Here is an 18,759-nt window from a genome sequence, read left to right as displayed (position 1 = left end):
CATCTAACCACAGGGCTGTGTACTGTTGAAACCCAGAATATATTGAGTAACCCCTTGCATATGTTTGATTTTAACAAAATTATTTGAAAAAATAGGAAAATATTTTATGAATTTATTTTATTTAATAACTGGATATTTCCAGTGAGAACATCTCTCTATTGATCATCATTTTTTGTTGATTAAGAAAGATTTGCGTGGACCGGGAGTTTGGCCTAGTGGTTAAAGTGCTTGCCTAGCATGCATGAAGACCCGGGTTCGATTCCTTGGTACCACATACATAGAAAAAAGCTGGAAGTGGTGCTGAGGCTCAAGTGGTAGAGCTCTAGCCTTGAGAAAGTCCAAGGACAGTGCTCAGGCCCTGAGCTCAAGCCAAGGACTGGCAAAAAAAAAAAAAAAGAAAGATTTGCATACCAAGACATGTGAAAGGGTATCAATATATGTGAATTAATGCACCTTCTATCTGGCAAATATCATGTAACCCTTTTATTAATTACAATAAAAAATATATTTAAAAAAAGAAAGATTTGTGTGTAGTTGAAATGTAGAATGCTAAGAAATGTTAAGATACTGATTATGTATTTTAAAAAACCTTTTGTGAAGCATATACAGCGAAATTATGGTAACATAGCTTGCCTTAAAAACCAAGCCTTTGGGCTGGGAGCGTGGCCTAGTGGTAGAGTGCATGCCTAGCATGCAGGAGGACCTGGGTTCGATTCCTTGGTACCACATAGAAAAAAAGCGAGAAGTGGTGCTGAGGCTCAAGTGGTAGAGCTCTAGCCTTGAGAAAAAAAAGTCCAAGGACAGTGCTCAGGCCCTGAGCTCAAGCCCAGGACTGGCAAAAAAAAAAAAAAAAAAAAATACTAGCAGTACAACTACTTAAATATAATAACAAATTAATTAAAGGGGCCGGAGTTTGGCCTAGTGGTAGAGTGCTTGCCTAGCATGCACAAAGACCCAGGTTCGATTCCTTGGTACCACATACATAGAAAAAAGCTGGAAGTGGTGCTGAGGCTCAAGTGGTAGAGCTCTAGCCTTGAGAAAGTCCAAGGACAGTGCTCAGGCCCTGAGCTCAAGCCCAGGACTAGCCAAAAAAAAAAAAAACAAGCCTTTGGGAAATCATGTTTTATTTACTTATAACTCTGATGTGATGGTGCATGCCTATAATCCCAAAACTTGGCAGATTAAGGCAGGGGGATCCCAATTCAAAGCCAGCTTGGACTATTGGAAGACCTGTCTCAAAAAAATAAAATTAAAAACAATCTAGCACCTTCTAATAGTAGCCTCAGCACTATTTGCCAGTTTTATTAATGTATTGTTTTATTTCCTAGTAGGTATACCTTTAATCGACATTATATTAGCAGAGGGAAGAAAAATAGCTATTTTCTCTTAGTTCTTATTTTCTTCATTTTTTAGCCATCCACCTCTAATATGCTTCTTTATGTCTGTGGCTTAATTCAGGTGTTTAGTGGTATTACTGCTCCATCAGGCAAGGTGTTCCTAGAGATATAGATAGAAAGGATTGTTTCTTTTCTAGGTATTTGGGCTATAGAGTCCCTAAGAATAAAGAATCAGGTAACATTTCTATTTCTTCCTTCCCTACAGGATATATTTTGGGGAAGTTCAGCTGAATGGCTTAGGAGAAGGTATGTGTCAGGGTTAGAAAACCTTTGCAGTGTTAAAGCATTCCTGACTTCAGAGATGGGCTTGGTTGCTACTTGTAATGATATATAGCCTGTTACAAAGTAAGGAAAAGATACAGATAGGTGGTCTAAGAAGCTGTTATGATAACCGAGTAATTTTCCAAAAATTCTCTTAGCAGGTAGTTTTACCTGGAAATGAAGGGCTGTTTTCTCTGCCATATTCATTCCTTATAGAGTAAATTGAAAAGGGAAACACACACACACACACTACACACAAGACTATCGTATTCAGATTGCTAAGTGAGAAACTGTACAATAGGATGACTGATCTGGATAAAAGTTAATAATTCATTTCTTCTCCTAGGCTTCCAGACAGTTCGTGTTGGGACAGTGGGCACTCCTGTTGGCACCATCACTCTTTCTTGTGCTTACAGAATTAACTTGGCATTCATGTCTACCAGGTGAGGGAGAACCCTTTGATCTTTTCAGGATGTTAAAGCTCTTGCCTTCCCTGGAGCTCTACAATCAACTTTACCATTCGTCTTTGCTAAACAACACTTCTTTTTTTCTTTTGCCAGTCTTGGGGCTTGAACTCAGGGTCTGGATACTGAGCTTCTTTTGCTTAAGGCTAGAGCTCTACCATTTGAGCCACAGCACCACTTCCAACTTTTTTCTATGTATGGAGTACCAAGGAATCGAACCCAGGTCTTTGAGCATGCTAGGCAAGCACTATACTAGTAGGCCAAACTCCTGGCCCTAACCACCTCTTTAAGTTGAATGAAATAGGGAGTGTGAGAAAATGAGAGCAAGTGAGCACATAGTTGTCAGGTTTGAGAAATTTGAGTGTCTCAGAACAAGCTTGTCTAGAATATAGTGTATGGTTTGTATCTGGAGATTGCATTAGTTAAGGCAATGGTAGTTCCTGCTAATAAATACAATAGGAAGTGTTCTCTGAAGACATCATGGGGGCCAGGAAGGAATTTTAACAAATACTGCAATTTGCTTATTGCTTTACAGGCAATTTGAGAGGACCCCACCTATCATGGGGATTATCATTGATCACTTTGTGGACCGTCCCTATCCTAGCTCCTCTCCCATGCACCCCTGCAATTACAGGTAAAGAATGTGAAAGGTGCTATCTCAAACTGCAACCAGGCAAAAAATACCAAGTTGCCTCTCGGATAGAAGGGAAGAGCTTAGCTTTTCTTACTGCTGTTGTCTGTTTGGTATACTAAAATGTGTGGGTTATAGAACGTCTCAAAACTCTTGGGCAGGAGCTGGGAGTGTGGCCTAGTGGGACAGTGCTTGCCTAGCATGCACAAAACCCTGGGTTTGATTCCTCAGAACCACATACACAGAAAAAGCTGGAAATGGTGCTGTGGCTCAAGTGATAGAGAGCTAGCCTTGAGGAAAGCCCAAGGACAGTGCTCTGGCCCTGAGTTCAAGCCCCAGGACTGTCAAAGGAACAAAACAACAACAAAAAAAACTCTTGGGCATTTGGATTTTGGTGATAGTGATATGACTTTACTGTATATCAAGTTACTTAAAGACTACAAAAGTACCTACCTGTACTTTATGGAATACTCTGAGCAAATTGATTGATTTTCCAAGTATCTGACATTCTGAACTCTGCGTGAAACAATTCTTTTGTGTGTGTGTGTGTGTGTGTGTGTGTGTGTGTGTGTGTGTGTGTGTGTGTGTCCGTCCATTGGTCTTGGAGCTTGAACTCTGGACCTGGGCACTGTCCCTGAGCTCTTCAGCCCAAGGCTACTGCCCTACCCCTTGAGCCACAGCACCACTTCCACTTCTGGTTTTCTGGTGGTTAATTGGAGATTAGAGTCTCAGGGTCTTGGGGCCAGAAGTTTGGCCTAGTGCTAGAGTGCTTGCCTAGCATGCACAAAAACCCAGGTTCGATTCCTCAGTACCACATACACAAAAAAAGCCAGAATTGGTGCTATGGCTCAGTGGTAGAGAACTAGCCTTAAGAATGCCCAAGGACAGTGCTCAAGCCCTGAGCTCAAGCCTAAGACTGACACATACACAAAATTAATACATAAGAGTCTCAGGGTCTTCAGTGCCCAGGCTGGCTTTGAACCACAATCCTCAGATCTCAACCTCTGAGTAGCTCTGATTACAGGGGTGAGCCACCATGCCCAGCCTGCCTGAAACAATTTTTTCTTTTTCTTTTTCTTTTTTTTTTTTTTTTGCCAGTCCTGGGCTTGAGCTCAGGGCCTGAGCAATGTCCTTGGACTTTCTCAAGGCTAGAGCTCTACCACTTGAGCCTCAGCACCACTTCCGGCTTTTTTCTATGTATGTGGTACCAAGGAATCGAACCCGGGTCTTCATGCATGCTAGGCAAGCACTTTAACCACTAGGCTAAACTCCCGGCCCAACCTGAAACAATTTTTGACATAACTCCCCAACCTTAATTAACCACTACTGTGTACTTTTCTGATGTTTAATGCCACCACCCTAAAATTCATTGTTTCTTTCTCTTCACTTTAGAACTGCAGGTGAGGATGCTGGAGTAATTTATCCATCAGTGGAAGACTCTCAAGAAGTGTGTACCACTTCTTTTTCCACATCACCTCCCTCCCAGGTAAGGAGGAACAGCTCCGAGATGGTGGCACTTATTTGGTGTGGGCTTATGGAGAGGTGCCCCTCTGGTTGGTGGCAAATGCTTGGAGAGGATTGAGCAGTGACAGAAAGCTCTACCTGGCAGGTACTAATGAGGTGTTTCTAGTCTAACCGTTCTGAAACCCACAGGATTACATGTAGCCTTTGCCTTCCCTTCCTGGTGTCATCTTTAGATTCCCTGGAAAATGAATCACAGAATTCCAAGTGCATTCTGATACTAAAGAAGTACTCTACTCTCACATGCACTTAATATAGTTCTCTTTTGAATTAATATTTGGTTTCTAAAAACTCTTTTACGCTAGACAAAATGCCAGTAAGAAAGGAATAATGTTGATTCTTAATAATTGGTACAAACAATTCAATCATTAAATTTTACACTTCAGTCAGCCTTTAGTGGTAAACCCAGCAAACTTGAATAAGCAAAGGCCCCTGTTCCCATCAGCTTCCCCAAAGGAAGCATCTCAGGAGTCTTGTATAATAGCCCTGGATTGAGCTGTGTCACCAGAACAGCCTTGCTTACTCTCACCCTAATTTTTTATCTTGTGTCTCATTGCTGTAGCCCCCACTCACCCCCACCTAGTATACCCACTATCCTCTTCCCTTAGGCTTTTTTCTTCCACACCTACCCACTCCTGATTGACTACCTTATTTAGTGGATACAACAAATTCATCAGTTCACTATAACTTTTCATTTTCTGTACTATTTCGGTTATGAAAATCAAAACACATATATCTTTGATTGTTTAGTCATTGTTAATAACTGTTCTAAGGTGTTTCAAAAATAGAAGCTAAATATCCATGAATGAAATTGCAGAATCCATGGCTCATTCTTACCTGTCCTGAAAAGGAAGCTTGTACTAAGGCTGGAGGTGGTTCTATGGTAGAGCATGTGCCTTGCCTGTGCGACGACCTTGGTTTAATTCCCAATAAGCATATGCCATGTGCATGCACATGTGTGAGTCTGCACACACAAACACAATTCTAGTTTTCTGTTTTGTTTTTGTTTTTTGTCAATCTTGGGGCTTGAACTCTGGGCCTGTGCGCTATCCCTGAGCTCCTCAGCTCAAGGCTACCGCCCTACCCCTTGAGCCTCAGTGCTACTGTGGCTTAATTTTGCAGCTCATATGAAACAACTGAAGTAGAAAAGATTTCTATTCTCAGGTGGCCTGGACATTTTGGGTTGGGAGGGTAGAGTTGAGCCTCTGTCCCCATGCATATATGTGGACATGAGTAGCAGCATTGCTTATTGACACAGATAAAGATGAGTGACGAAATGGGGAGTTTAAACTTAGAATCTTGTGCTTGCTAGGCATATATTCTCCCACTAGAGCCACACTTTAGCCCTCCTTAGCTCTACTTACTTAGTCTTCCATCTTTGCCCTAGTTAGCCTCAGATTGTAGACCTGCTTAGCCTCCTAGGATCTGGGGTTAGAGATGCATAACATCACACTTGGCTTAGTTGGGGTTGAGTTAGGTGTTGCTAACTTCTTGTCTGGGTTGACCTTGAGCTTCATTCCTCCCAGTATCTGCTATATAAAGAGCGGTTTTCTCGTGATATCTGTTGCCAGTTGTGTCTCGTTATGGTTTAAAACTAAATTGTGGCTCATACCTGTAATACTGGCTAGTCAGAAGGCAGAGGTCTCAAGGATTGTTGATTGAAATCAGCCCAGGCAAAAAGTTTGAGACACCTCATCATGCGTTCAGAATCAACCTTGACTTAAACCTGAAGATCCTTGTTCAAAAAAGAACTAAAACACTGGTAAGCACTGAATAGCTCTGATGAAGGCTGGTAGGGTTTTATCTAGAAAATAACTCCTTTGGGGTCTGGAAATGTAGTTTAAGTGGTTGAGTGCTTGCCTAGCATACCCGAAGTCCTGGGTTTGATTCCCTAGTACCAAATAAACAGAAAGGGCCAGAAGTGGCACTGTAGCTTGTGGTAGAGCACTAAATGAACAAAAGAAGGTCAGAGACAGTACCCAGGGTCTGAGTTCAAGCTGTAATGCTGGAGTGTGTGTGCACACACACACACACACACACAAATACACAAATAAATGCTCCTTTGAAACTGGATAGTAAAACAAAAAGGAAATCATTTTGTAATAGTTCTCATTTCCTATTGCTATTACAATGTTTCTTTTCCTTAATTTAATCTAATGAGTTGTTAACAACTTCTACTCAGCATTTGCTGGAATCCAGGAAATACATATTAACATTGATTTGTCCACAAAATAAGGATTGTTGTGTCAATCAGATACAGGCAGGCAAGAAATAGCTGTGACTCAGAATTTGTTGTGTGTTCACAGATCTTCATCTAAGTATTAATTAGCTAATTGGTCAGATTTAAAGCTGAAACAGCCAAACTCCCAGACACCTAGACACCGTTCTTGAGCTCTTCAGCTCAAAGCTACCACCCTACCCCTTGAGCTTCAGCCCCACTTCCTGTTTTCTAGTGCTTAATTGGAGAGGAGTCTCACTGTCTTTACTGCCCAGGCTGGCTTTGAACCTCGACCCTCAGATCTCAGACTTCTGAATAGCTAGGATTAGAGGCATGAGTCACCTCGCTCGGCAAAATGTTGACTTTTTTTAAGGGGCTTTTCACTTACAAGTTCTCCCATACTGTAAGATTCTAGGAACAAACATGCATGCCCGTGCACACACACACTGCATACCCTCTCATCTTCCCTGGCACCATGTCCACCTGCACATTGCAGGCCCCTGAAAAGGCTTGGTATGTAACCTGCCAACCCCAGCATCTTCATTTCTCTCAGGCTTACCTTACCTGCACTCAGGTCCTTCCTCCTGGAATCTGTTCAGTGGCTTCCTCCCACACTGGTTTTTGTTGTTGTTGTTGTTTGTTTGTTTTGGGGTTTTTTTTTTTTTTGGTTGGTCTTGGGGCTTGAACTTGGCCTGGGTGTTGTTCTGAGCTCTTCAGCTCAAGGCTACTGCCCTACCCCTGGGCCAAGCCCTGCTTCCTGTTTTTTAGAGGTTAATTGGAAATAAGAATCTCAGGTCCTTTTGTGCCTGGGCTGGCTTTGAACTGAGATCCTCAATCTCAGCCTCCTGAATAGGTAGGATTACTGGAATGAGACACAGAAGACAAACTAATGAGTGATTCAGATGTCTCTGTTTTTACCAGGTTATACCCACTTGACTCAGCTTGATTTTTCAGCTATGTGTCTGGGGGGCAGGGTGGAGGACCCCTGCTGGGATAAATGTCACTGCTAGGGACCCAGCTTCTCAAAGTAGCCCTTTTGGGAAGCCCGTGTGCTTTGTTCCCCTTGCCACACTTAGCACTGTCTCTCTACCCTCTCACTGCCACCCGCTGGTGTTTCATTTCTTTCTTAAGTCCCTTTTCTCTTTTCTTTTCTTGTTTCTCCTGTCTCTGTGTGTGTCTTTGCACAGTGTGTGTTTACTGTCACAAAGGCACATTTTCAGACCCCTACTCCTGTGGTGACGAACACTCTGAGGGTCCCCATGGCAGGACTGGCCTTTGCCCATCATGTGAGTTCATAATGGGTAGAAGGGGAATGATCAGATGGCTTCCTTCTCTTTAAAAAGTGGAAACAGAACAAAGCAGATAGTTATTTAAATGTCCCTAAGTGCTCTGAGGGATTATTTTGGGAGTCAGTAATTGATTTTAACAGGACAGCCACAGGCCAGCAGCCCAGAATAGGGGTATTCATTTGCCCCCCTCCTTCCACTGATGTGAAAAATACATGGAGTTATTTATATCAGATTTTCAAATAAACAAGACTGATATTCTTACTTTTTTTCAATATAAATAGGAATGCTTCTATACCCAGGGGTGATGGAGGGTTTGATTAGAGAAGATGGCCTTCTATTTCAAAGGGACCTCAAGGACAAAGGAGAAAATAGAATGACTTTGGAAAAACTGATGACTTTGGCTCCAAGTTTGACCCTGGGTTGTTCCCTAGGGATCTGCTTGACTCAAAACAGAAGCTGAGCCCCTGGGAACAGGGAAGCAAGGAGCTCCATTGAGGCCTTTGGGAGGCTCCAGATTGGGAATCCCAGTCCCCAAACAAGCAAGTCTCTGATTTCTGATCTGAAAGGGGTCTAAAAAGCCTGGCCCACCTTGTCATACATTCTGCCAGACTCCTTCGCGGTGGGCCTATGGGCTTGGACCCATTCCTTACATTTCTGCAGACCTCCATCATTTGTCACACACTAGGATTGCCTGGTTTTTTCTTGCCTTTCCTCTGCCCCTGTTTTTTTCTTGCTCAGCTCTCAAGCTCTCGCCTTTCCTATCAGCCTGCTGTTCTGGGCCTTGGATCAGCTGACCTGGCTTATCCGGTAGTGTTTGCTGCTGGCTTAAATGCTCCACACCCTCACCAGGTACCTTAAAAAGGGGAGTACCAGGGGCTTTCCAGGGCTGCCTCCCTGCTCTGGAGCAGCTGAGGGACTTCAGATACCAGTAGTGTACTATTTAGAAAAAAGGCTCTTTGGCAGAGGAAGGAACCATCTTCAAAAAGGAAAGATGACTTTCCTGGGGTTTCTCTTCTCTTTGCTTCTCCTTCCTAGTCATCACCGTGCATGTCTTCCAGTACCCACATCCCAGAGCAGAAAGATCCAGGATGTCTGCCCACCTGGCGGTGACACTGTGATGAAACACTCGATAGCAGACACTATCAAGCCAGGTCATGAGGTTTCCCTGTGACCTGACACCAGTGTTGTTCACTGTATCTTTCCATTTCCCCCAAAGCTCATGGTTCCAGGGAAGGAAGGTGGGGTACCCCTTGCTCCCACCCAGCCGACTCACGGCACCCAAGCTGACCAGGAAAGATTGGCAACTCACACACCTTCCGACGCAATCCACTGTGCTGCTACCCCTTCCAGCAGGTGAGTGTGTCCCCGTTTTGGCTCTGCCATTGTCAAAGCCAGTGAGGATGGACTGGGAATGTGGCTTAGTGGTAGAGTATTTACCTAACATACATGAAGCACTGAGTTCAATTCCTCAGTACCACATAAACAGAAAAGCTGGATGTGGCACTGTGGCTCAAATGGTAGAGTACTATCCTAGAGCAAAAGAAGGTCAGGAACAGTGCCCAGGCCCTGAGTTCAAGCCCCAGGACTAGCAAAAAAAAAAAAAAAAAAGGAAAAATATGAAACAAGTTAGGAGCTCCGACACCCTAATACGCGGGATTTGGGCTTGGCATCTGTGCCCCAAATGGAGATCTTAAATCCTTGCAGCTGATATGTAAAGAAGCAGGTCCAGGGCTTTACTATGACTGGAAAGTGGCAAAGAATGAGTATTACAGCCCCTTCAAGATCCTGTGGAAAAGATATTTTTCCTTTTAAAACAAAAATTAAACTGAGTATGATGAATTACACCCATAATCCCAGCACTTGGGAGGATGAACAGTAAGATAATGACCTCAAGGCTAGCCCAGACTACATAATAAGACTGTCTCAAAGAGAGAAAGGAATAAACTATAACATTGTTCTCTCAGACCACTGAAGTGATAACACTGTATGAAATTCAAATGATGAAGACCGTAATTTGGGAGGAAGTAAAAATTCTCACATTTTCATTATCAAAAATCACTTTAGCTGGGTGCAGTGGCTCACGTTAGTAATCCTAGCTACTCAGGAGGCTGACATAGGAGGATAGTGGTTCAAAGCCAACTCTGGCATTGAAGAGTCTGAGATTCTTGTCTCCAATTAACTACTAGAAAACAGGAAGTGGAGCTGTGGCTCCAGGGGTAGGGCAGTAGCCTTGAGCTGTACAGCTCAGGGACAGCGTACAGGCCCAGAGTTCAAGCCCCATGACCCACAAAAAAAAAATCACCTCTTTGGGCCTGGAGGCATGGGTCCATAGTGTAGTCTAGTATGCCTAGTAAGCTCAAGGCCTAGAGTTCAAACCAAAGTACCCTCAACCCAAATGGAAAAAATGACCACTGCCACTTGTGGTATAGTCTTTGCCTAGTATACATAAGGTCTGGTTCCATGCACTGCAAATGAATTAGTGAGTGAGTGAAGGAGTGGATACCTCGGGAGGGCTCATTGATTTTTACCCAAGGTCACCTAGTACAACATGCCACTGTAGCACTGTCTGCAGCCCAACTCCAAAGCTGTGCTCTGAGGCCCTGGGAATGTACTACAGGCTGCCCTGCCTGCATCTCCTCTTTCCTTCTTATAAGAAAATGGGTCCCCCACTCAAATACATCCTAAATGAATATTCTCATTGTAGAAAGGCCTGGTACATTTCTTGTTTCCCACAGTGGAGTGATAACAACAGAATTTCTTGGGGAAACTTTTGTGTGTCATTCATAGGAAGAAATTCCATTCTTGGTTTTTCAAATTTCCATTTTGTCCTTCCTCAAAGGAAAGTATTAGTCATTTTACACTCCCATTTTGAGCCTCACCTCCAGGGTCATGTCTAAAAGTAGCTGAAGACCAAGGACTCTGTGATAGGGGTTCTGAGCTGAAGATTGTGAGAGCTCAGAAGCCCTTCCTTCATGCTGGCCCCCCTGCTATCTGGACTCCAGAGAATACTTTGCATAGTCCTGTTCACCTTGAGCCCATTTTTTTTTAAAGAATTTATTAACATTGATTTTTACATCATATTTCAAATGACATGTTTAACAAAAAGTGTTCAAGAAGGGAATCTCTATACAATCACTGGCACTTAGTTTTTAGAACATAATCAAAATTAGGCTAAGGGTTTGTATATCATAGATACATATTAATTTATGATATAAAACATGTCTATAGAGTCATAGGTTTTTATGTCTATGTAGTTATGATTATATTCCCATTACCATGTCCATAGCATAGGGTATGCAAATATTGAGTCCTTGCTTTTGCACTGCTTGGATCTAATCGCCACATATTAAGGATACCATGCGCCTTTTGTTCCTTTGGTCTTGACTTGTCTCACTCAACATGATTTGCTCTAGATTCATCCACTTCCCTGCAAATGCCATTATTTTATCTTGTTTGTTGGCTATGTAGAATTCCATTGGGTGTGTGTGTATATATATATATATACACACACACCACATTTTCTGTATCCATTCATTTGCAGTAGGGCATCTGGATTGTTTCCATCACCTGGCTATTGTGAATAGTGCAGAGATGAACATAGCTGAGCAGGTGTCCTTATCATATCTTGGATTATGATGTTCAGGGTAGATGCCCAGAAGTGGTATGGTGGGATCGTAGGGAAGATCTATTTTCAGTTCTTTAAGAAACCACACTGCTTTCCAGAGTGGCTGAACTAGTCTGCATTCCCACCAGCAGCGCAGTAGGGTTCCTTTTTCTCCACAACCCCACCAGCAACTGTCATTGTCTGAGTTCAAAATCTTGGCCATTATTGTTGGGGTAAGGTGGTATCTTAGGGTTGTTTTTATTTCCATTTCCTTTATGACCATAGATGATGAACATTTTCTCATATGCTTTTCTGCCATTTTAATCTCTTCTTCTGATAAGTCTCTCTTTAGTTCCCTTGCCCATTTAGTGAATGGTTTGTTGGGTTTGTGGGGGATTAGTTTCTTGAGTTCCCTGTAGATACTGGATATTAAGCATTTGTCAGATGTATTTTTTTTTTTTGCCAGTCCTGGGCTTGAGCTCAGGGCCTGAGCACTGTCCTTGGACTTTCTCAAGGCTAGAGCTCTACCACTTGAGCCTCAGCACCACTTCGGGCTTTTTTCTTTTTCTATATGTGGTACCAAGGAATCGAACCCGGGTCTTCATGCATGCTAGGCAAGCACTTTAACCACTAGGCCAAACTCCTGGCCCTGTCAGATGTATTATTGGTAAATATCTTTTCCCATTTGGTTGGCTGTTTGAGTCCATTTTTTGACCAGAGGCTAGAGCCTTCTGTGACTGCTGGGTGGCAGCCAGTGGAAGCCCCATTTCTCCTTCCAAGAGTCCCTGTGTTATGCAGGACTCAGCATCAGTCCAGAAGGGATTATTGAGATGGGGTGTGCGTGCGCATGTGTGTGTGTGTGTGTGTGTGTGTGTGTGTAACATGAGCATGAATGCAGAAACTTGGACGCAGGCAATTCACCAAGAGTGGAGAGAGCTCTGGCTGGCTAAGTCCTCAAATGTAAGACTCTTGACTTTAAATGGAAACTTAATGTTGCACTAATAAAATATAAGTCTTCTTGTTTAGAACAAGAAGAAAATCTAGGGCTGGGAGTTTGGCCTAGTGGAAGAGTGCTTGCCTCATATGCGGGAAGGCCCGGGTTCTATTCCTCTGTACCACATACATAGAAAAAAACCTGAAGTGGTGCTGAGGCTCAAGTGGTAGAGCTCTAGCCTTGAAAGTCCAAGGACAGTGCTCAGGTCCTGAGGCCCAAGACTGTAATTAATACTAAACTGGCAGTTTATGGGAGTTGCTGGCCCGGGTCTGGCTGTTTTGTGCCTGCTAAGCAATGTCTGGAACTGGTGTTTCAGATCAGCTTTTATAAGTTCACACAATTACAACGAGACATTTCATTCATGTGCATAAGTTTTTGTTGTTCCAGCAAGTATAGTCTGCTGTGAGCTCATGGAGGCAGAGGACACTGGTAGCAGCCAATCTACATGGTATTGTGTCCTACTTGGGTAGTAGGACCTGAGGACTGCTCAGGCCAGAGTGCTATAACAAGGTGTACTTGGCTGGGCATGGTGGCTCATACCAGGCTCACACCTGTAATCCTAGCTACTCAGGAGGCTGAGATCTGAAGATCAAGATTCAAAACTAGCCCTGGCACAAAAGAATCTGAGACTCTTATCTCCAGTTAACCTCTAGAAGACGGGAAGTGGGCTTGGCTCAAGGGCAGGGCGATAGCCTTGAGCTGAAGAGCTCAGGGACAGCATCCATGCCCCCATGCGGGGGGGGGGGGGGGGGAGGGCGGGAAAAAGGGTGGACTTGATGGAGAAACCACATCATTGTGCTGTGGCTTAAAAATGAGCTCTCATTTTCCCCTTCTTCTCTAGTGAGGATGCTGAAACTGTATCCAACAGCAGTGAGGGACGGGCCTCCCCACACGATGTCCTTGAGACCATCTTTGCCCGAAAAGTGGGAGCCTTTGTCAACAAACCCATCAACCAGGTGACTCTTGCCACTGCCACATGCAAGAATGTGTCCTTAGAGTAAAGTCCTATGGATAGCATCTTATAGAACTACTGAAAATGCTTGCAGAAATATGTGTGGTATGTGTTTGAGATAGGTAGGTAGGTACGGGAAGTTTTACTGTGAAGAAAACTTGTTTTTTTTGCCATCCTGGCGGCTTAAACTCAGGGCTGGGCACTGTCCTTGGGCTTTTTAAGGCTAGCCCTCTACTACTTGAGTCACAGCACCACTTCTGACCTTTTCTGTGTATGTGGTACTGAGGAATGGAACCCAGGGCTTTGTGCATTGCATACTAGACAAGAACTCTACCACTAGCCACCACTCCTGGCCTGACTAAAAACTTTTGTTCACCCTGGAGACAGGCTGGACATTGGTTCACAAATTGCCATTACTTCAGCCTTACTTTGGAATAGGAGGATCCTCCACCATAGGTCCAGTGGCACACATTATTCCATCATTGCTGTGGCTTAAACTTCCGCAGCTGAATTCTCAATGTTCTCTTCTGTGGGCTTATGTGACAGGGGACAGGGAAGCAAGGAGGCTGTGGGGACAGAGTGTTCAGCGGAGGTGCTAGAACCTCTGGCTTCAGACAGCCTGTTAGCATATGAGCTGGGTGAAGGGGCTGGCACAAATGCTTCTCTCCTCTCTTCAGGTGACTCTCACAAGTTTGGACATACCTTTTGCCATGTTTGCTCCCAAGAATTTGGAGCTGGAGGATGCCGATCCTATGGTGAGCCTACCTGTGACTGGCAGTTTCCAGTACATGGTGCAGTAGTTGCAATGGTTGGGCCTCCACAGAATGCAAGCTAAGCCCCTTGGCTTCTGCATTTACAGCCAGCATTAAGTTCCTTAAACAAATCTCAGTTGGCTCATAGTAGGGGTCAGTTTCACAGACTCAGCTCTAACTCTGCCTTATTCTGAACCAGGTGAATCCTCCCGAGTCCCCAGAGACAGCCTCTCCTCTCCACGGCAGCCTGCACTCCAATGGCTCCAGTGGAGGCAGCAGTGGCAATGCGCATGATGACTTTGTGATGATTGACTTCGTAAGTGGCCATCCCTCCCTTGACCTGTGCTGTTCCAGGGCAGACAATACTCTGCGCATTTATTGCATTTGAACAAGATTTCTCCCAGGGATTAGGAAGGATGGGATGGGGCTGTGGATGTCTGGGGGCAGTGACTGAAGGCCTGTGAGTAATATGGCAAATCTGGAAAAGCTTTTCTTAGTTCACAGCTTATCTCCTCTGATTTTTCTTGGTAGACAAAGGCAAGCTAGTTCAAATCTGTGTGTGTGTGTGTGTGTGTGTGTGTGTGTGTGTGTGTGTGTGTGTGTGTGTGCATGTGTACGTGTGTATGTGTGTACATACATACACTTTTGTTTTGTTTTGAAGAAACCTGCTTTTTCTAAAGATGACATTCTTCCAATGGACTTGGGGACTTTCTATCGTGAATTTCAGAACCCCCCTCAGCTGAGCAGCCTTTCCATTGATCTCGGAGCCCAATCCATGGCTGAGGATTTGGTATGGAATCCCTCTCCACCCCCCACCCTACCCCTGACCTCACTGATGGTCATTTCTGTGCTGTAGACCTAGAACTTGCTTCCTGTTCTCCCTATCCTCTTGCCTCCATTGTCCTTGTTTCCCCTTAGAACAGAATCTTCAGATATACCAGTGGGACCAGTCCAGTCGTTATCTTGGATTCGCTTGAGCTCAGGTTTCCTTTGCACTGCATCCTTACTCACACTGTGACTACCTGTCTTCTGCCAGGCAGACTGGTGCAGGGCAGGCTAATGTCTCACAGCTGGTTTTTTCTGCTTCTTTTTTCTACTGTCCCCCCAGCCTCAGTTGGCCTGTGTGGAGGTGCTGCTGCCAGGCCTTTAACAGACCTACCACATCAGTCTTGGGACTACAATGGCTACTTTGTCTCTATTCTTCCAGGGCATTTTATGCCTACAAAGGGCATGAAAAAGCTTTCTTAAACTTGTTTTGATCCATGGGGCTCTGAACTTGCAGTTTCATCCTACTGTTGGTCTGATCTGGTACCAACTGAAACAGTTGGTGTTTAATTTTGCAAAGTCTTAGCCTGTTTTACCTTTATGGAGGGTGTGACCCTACCGCCCCCCAAATCCCTGAGGACATATCCCCTCCCCCATCCCAATCGCCTCTTTACCTTCTGCTTATCCAGCTAGCACTGCTTAGCAACACTTTTTGTCTTATCTCTTTCTCGGTGTCTGGGACCGCCTGGTGCCTCTCCTGGGCCTGTCTGTGTAAGCCCTGCTCTTCTCCCTGTGCAGGATTCACTACCAGAGAGGCTAGCTGTGCATGAGAAGAATGTTCGTGAATTTGATGCCTTTGTAGAAACCCTACAGTAAAAAATGTCCTGAGTACCAGCAGCGTTCCTGTGGTCCCAAGGGGCAGAGAGCCTCTCCCTCCTCATTTGCTCCCTACCCTCCTGCTGATCCCAGCCAGATGGAGCGCAGAATGGTTCCCCATGGTGACCCAGAAGTCTCCACTCTTGGACCTTCCCGAGACTCGATGGTGGCCATGAAGCATGGTAACTGCCAGTGGAAGGGCTTGCCTTCTGGCCTTGCAGCTGAAGACACCTGGTTTAATGAAAAAGCCTCAGCAGGGCCACGTATGTTGCACCTGTCATCATCACCAGCTTCACAGCAGATGTCACCTACTTCCTGTTGCTCCAGCCTCCTGCCTGGATCTGTCCTGAAGCAGCTGATCGCCTGCCTGCTTGCCCGCTCTTACCATCAACCATTTGACATTCCAGCTGGTGGCCCAGAGGCTGGAACAAGGCACAAACAGGAAGGAGACCATGCTAGGAAGGAGGAGGGTTCTATAGGCTCTCTAGGTCATTTGCACGCGCGCTCGCACGCGCTCTCTCTCCCTCCCCCCCTCTCTCCCTCCCCCCCCAGGAAGAAGGAGGGTCCTATAGGCTCTCTAGGTTTCTCCCCTCCCCCTCTCCTTCCTTCCCCCTCCCCCCCTCCCTTTTTTCCTTCCCCTCTCCCTTCCCCCATTACCCACTTCACATTTACTTTTGACAAAATGACAGGCCGGCCTGCCTACCTGTCAAGAATGATACAAACTCTAAAGTCCACCACCCCTCTGGGAGGTTGTGCTGTCCCTAGCCAAAAGTCTGAGCTGCCCGGGTGGCTGCAGGTACTCAGCCCCTCAGTTCCATGTTAAGACCCCAAATTCTATGTCTCCAGGATTCTATTACTGAAAGCCACAGCAAGAATCCCCCTTCCCCTCCCTCCACATTGCTGCTCCTTGGTTAGAGGACATGATAAATATTTATTACTTTCAGAAAAATCAGATATTTTATAGAGAAAATACGCTTGAGGTTAGGTATTTCACTCGGGGAAGGCTCAGGGCCTCTTCCTGGGACAGAGGCCTCCTGTGGAGGTTCCTCAGGGATCTGGGTGCTGTCTGGGGATCTTCCTCGCCATTGCACTGAAGGTGAGATCCAGTAAAAGGGCTGGCAAGGGCCAAGTAATCCTCCTCACACTGCATCAAGCTGACAGCAGGCTTTCCCTTGCACACCTGCGGACTCCTGGTGAGCATTGTCCGTTGCCCTCAGTCTCAGCAGCCTCCATTCTGGCAGCCAGGAAGTCTTGGGGTGCTAAATGTGATGCCTCCTCAGAGTCACATATATGCCATGCCCAAGTGGCACTCTGTGTGCCCTTGCTTCCTGAGTATTTGCTCCTGATACTTAGGGCTGGACTGTGGAGCTTATCCTCCACCTACCTGGGCCAGGTCACCACCTCTCTTTAGTTCCAAGGTTTGTAATACACTGCTCTGGGTTATGAGCTGGATTATGGTTCCCTATTGAGAAACCAAAGCTGGGAATGTGATTGACTTAACCTTTCAGGTATTATTACTTGAGTAAGTCAAGTGCCTCACCATCTGCCCTCTCCAACCTGACTGGCAGCTGGGCAAGAAGAACTAGCCTGCCCCGTTCCTCCTGGCCCCTGGGTACTTATGGCAGCAGCTGTTGCTTGGTGGAGCAGGTGCCTCTCAATTGCTTGTTCCTGAACTGCATGTAAAGCTGTTTCCACCTGCAAGGTGACTTGTGAACGCCCAACTATGCTCTGGAGGGGAGCCCTGTGCATGACTCTGCTGCTAGCAGTGGTGATCAACCAGCCCACCTGTCTCTGGGCCAGGACACATGGCCTGCTGAACTGATCAGATTTGTTCCCTGGACCAGTAATGAGGAGGAAGGGCCTAGTAAGTCTCAGCTGCTGGGCTTTCAGACCTTTCAGGCCTGGTGCCACTGGCCAAGTCAATCTTTGATGCCCTTGCTGTAAGCCTCTGCAGGCTGCAGTCTTTCTCCCAAGACTCCACTCAGGAAGAGGCTGAAACCTGACTGAGCCTGCCAGAAGCAAGGCAACCAGTATGGTGGCCCTTGCCCCTCAGCCCCACACAATGGAAGGAATGAGCTCTAGACTGACTCCTGAGCCCCCTGGGCACAGACTGGGACCAGTCATCTGCTTGTGGGTGGCAAAGGCTCTCCTCCAATGTACTCTATCTGAGCTACACTTTAAAAATGTATCCAAGAGATTTCCAATAAAATTTTTTCTGTACTTTACAACTTCCGCAAATTGCCTCCCCCTCTCTGCAGGTCTGGATCATTATCCAGCTCCATGAAAAAGGAAACTTGGGTGCTTTTTGGAGTGCAGAAAGGCCTTGGGGCTTGACTACTGACCACTGATAGCCTTGGGTTGGTCAGGAAGCAGGTTTGGGTCACCATTAGGGTCCATGAAAAAGGAAATGTGGGGGCTTTTGGAGTGCAGAAAAGACTTGGGGCTTGACTGCTGGACACTGATAGCCTTGGGTTGGTCAGGAAGGTTCTAGAGAGCCTCATTTTCTTCATACATGGCATGGTCATGCATTTGAATATTCAATAAGATGGTACATATGAGGTAACAAAATGTGAGAGGTCGACCATTGTCAGCTCTATTCCCCTTACACAATGTGCTCACTACCAGGCTTGCAAGAAATGGTCCTAGTTAAAGTGCCAGTGGCACACTGCTGATCTAGTGTGGCCAAACAAACAGGGAAAGAAGAAAGTGAGTTGAGATGGCAGGAAGTCAGGGGCTTGCAAAGTTCATTTTGCTGCCTTGGGAATTTGGAGAGCTAGGAAAGGTGGAAGACCCTGCAGGGATAGGCCTTCCTGGCCCATCAGCTGCAGACACCTCTACCCTAGCAAAAGCTAGCCTTGCCTCCTGGTCTGTGCCTCATTTGTGGTGGTGATAGGAGCCGAAGGTAGAGCCAGTATGCCTCAAATGCACATTGGTACTGATCACTCTACTTGACCAGAACCACACAACTGCTGTCTGGGTTGTCCCCTACTCTGTTACATGCTGAAGTCAAGATCCAGGACAAAAGACAATCAGAA

General features: G+C 45.4%; 1 protein-coding gene across 6 annotated transcripts in view; it reads left to right on the top strand.

Annotated features, from left to right (window-relative positions):
* Atg13 (autophagy related 13) overlaps positions 1-16,225 on the top strand; it is a 40,270-nt gene extending 24,045 nt beyond the window's left edge. For 3 of the 6 annotated variants that reach the window (XM_090347807.1, XM_090347806.1, XM_090347805.1), the window contains 12 exons: positions 1,603-1,643; positions 2,005-2,101; positions 2,658-2,756; positions 4,146-4,239; positions 7,680-7,778; positions 8,547-8,630; positions 8,998-9,134; positions 13,221-13,335; positions 14,009-14,086; positions 14,283-14,399; positions 14,745-14,873; positions 15,647-16,225. In XM_090347807.1, the coding sequence (XP_090203933.1) occupies positions 1,603-1,643; positions 2,005-2,101; positions 2,658-2,756; positions 4,146-4,239; positions 7,680-7,778; positions 8,547-8,630; positions 8,998-9,134; positions 13,221-13,335; positions 14,009-14,086; positions 14,283-14,399; positions 14,745-14,873; positions 15,647-15,724 (1,168 nt within the window). In that variant the 3' untranslated portion in view covers positions 15,725-16,225. Of the gene's footprint in view, positions 1-1,602; positions 1,644-2,004; positions 2,102-2,657; positions 2,757-4,145; positions 4,240-7,679; positions 7,779-8,519; positions 8,631-8,997; positions 9,135-13,220; positions 13,336-14,008; positions 14,087-14,282; positions 14,400-14,744; positions 14,874-15,646 lie in introns of all 6 variants that reach the window. The other 3 variants (XM_090347809.1, XM_090347808.1, XM_090347810.1) reach the window with 3 other exon arrangements.
* The last annotated feature ends 2,534 nt before the right edge of the window (positions 16,226-18,759 follow it).

Source organism: Megascapheus bottae, chromosome 16 (genome assembly GCF_031878675.1).
Source record: "Megascapheus bottae isolate mThoBot1 chromosome 16, mThoBot2.hap1, whole genome shotgun sequence".
Lineage (NCBI taxonomy): Eukaryota > Metazoa > Chordata > Mammalia > Rodentia > Geomyidae > Megascapheus > Megascapheus bottae.
Note: the sequence above shows the minus strand (reverse complement) of the source record. Positions and strands in the feature narration are given on the sequence as shown.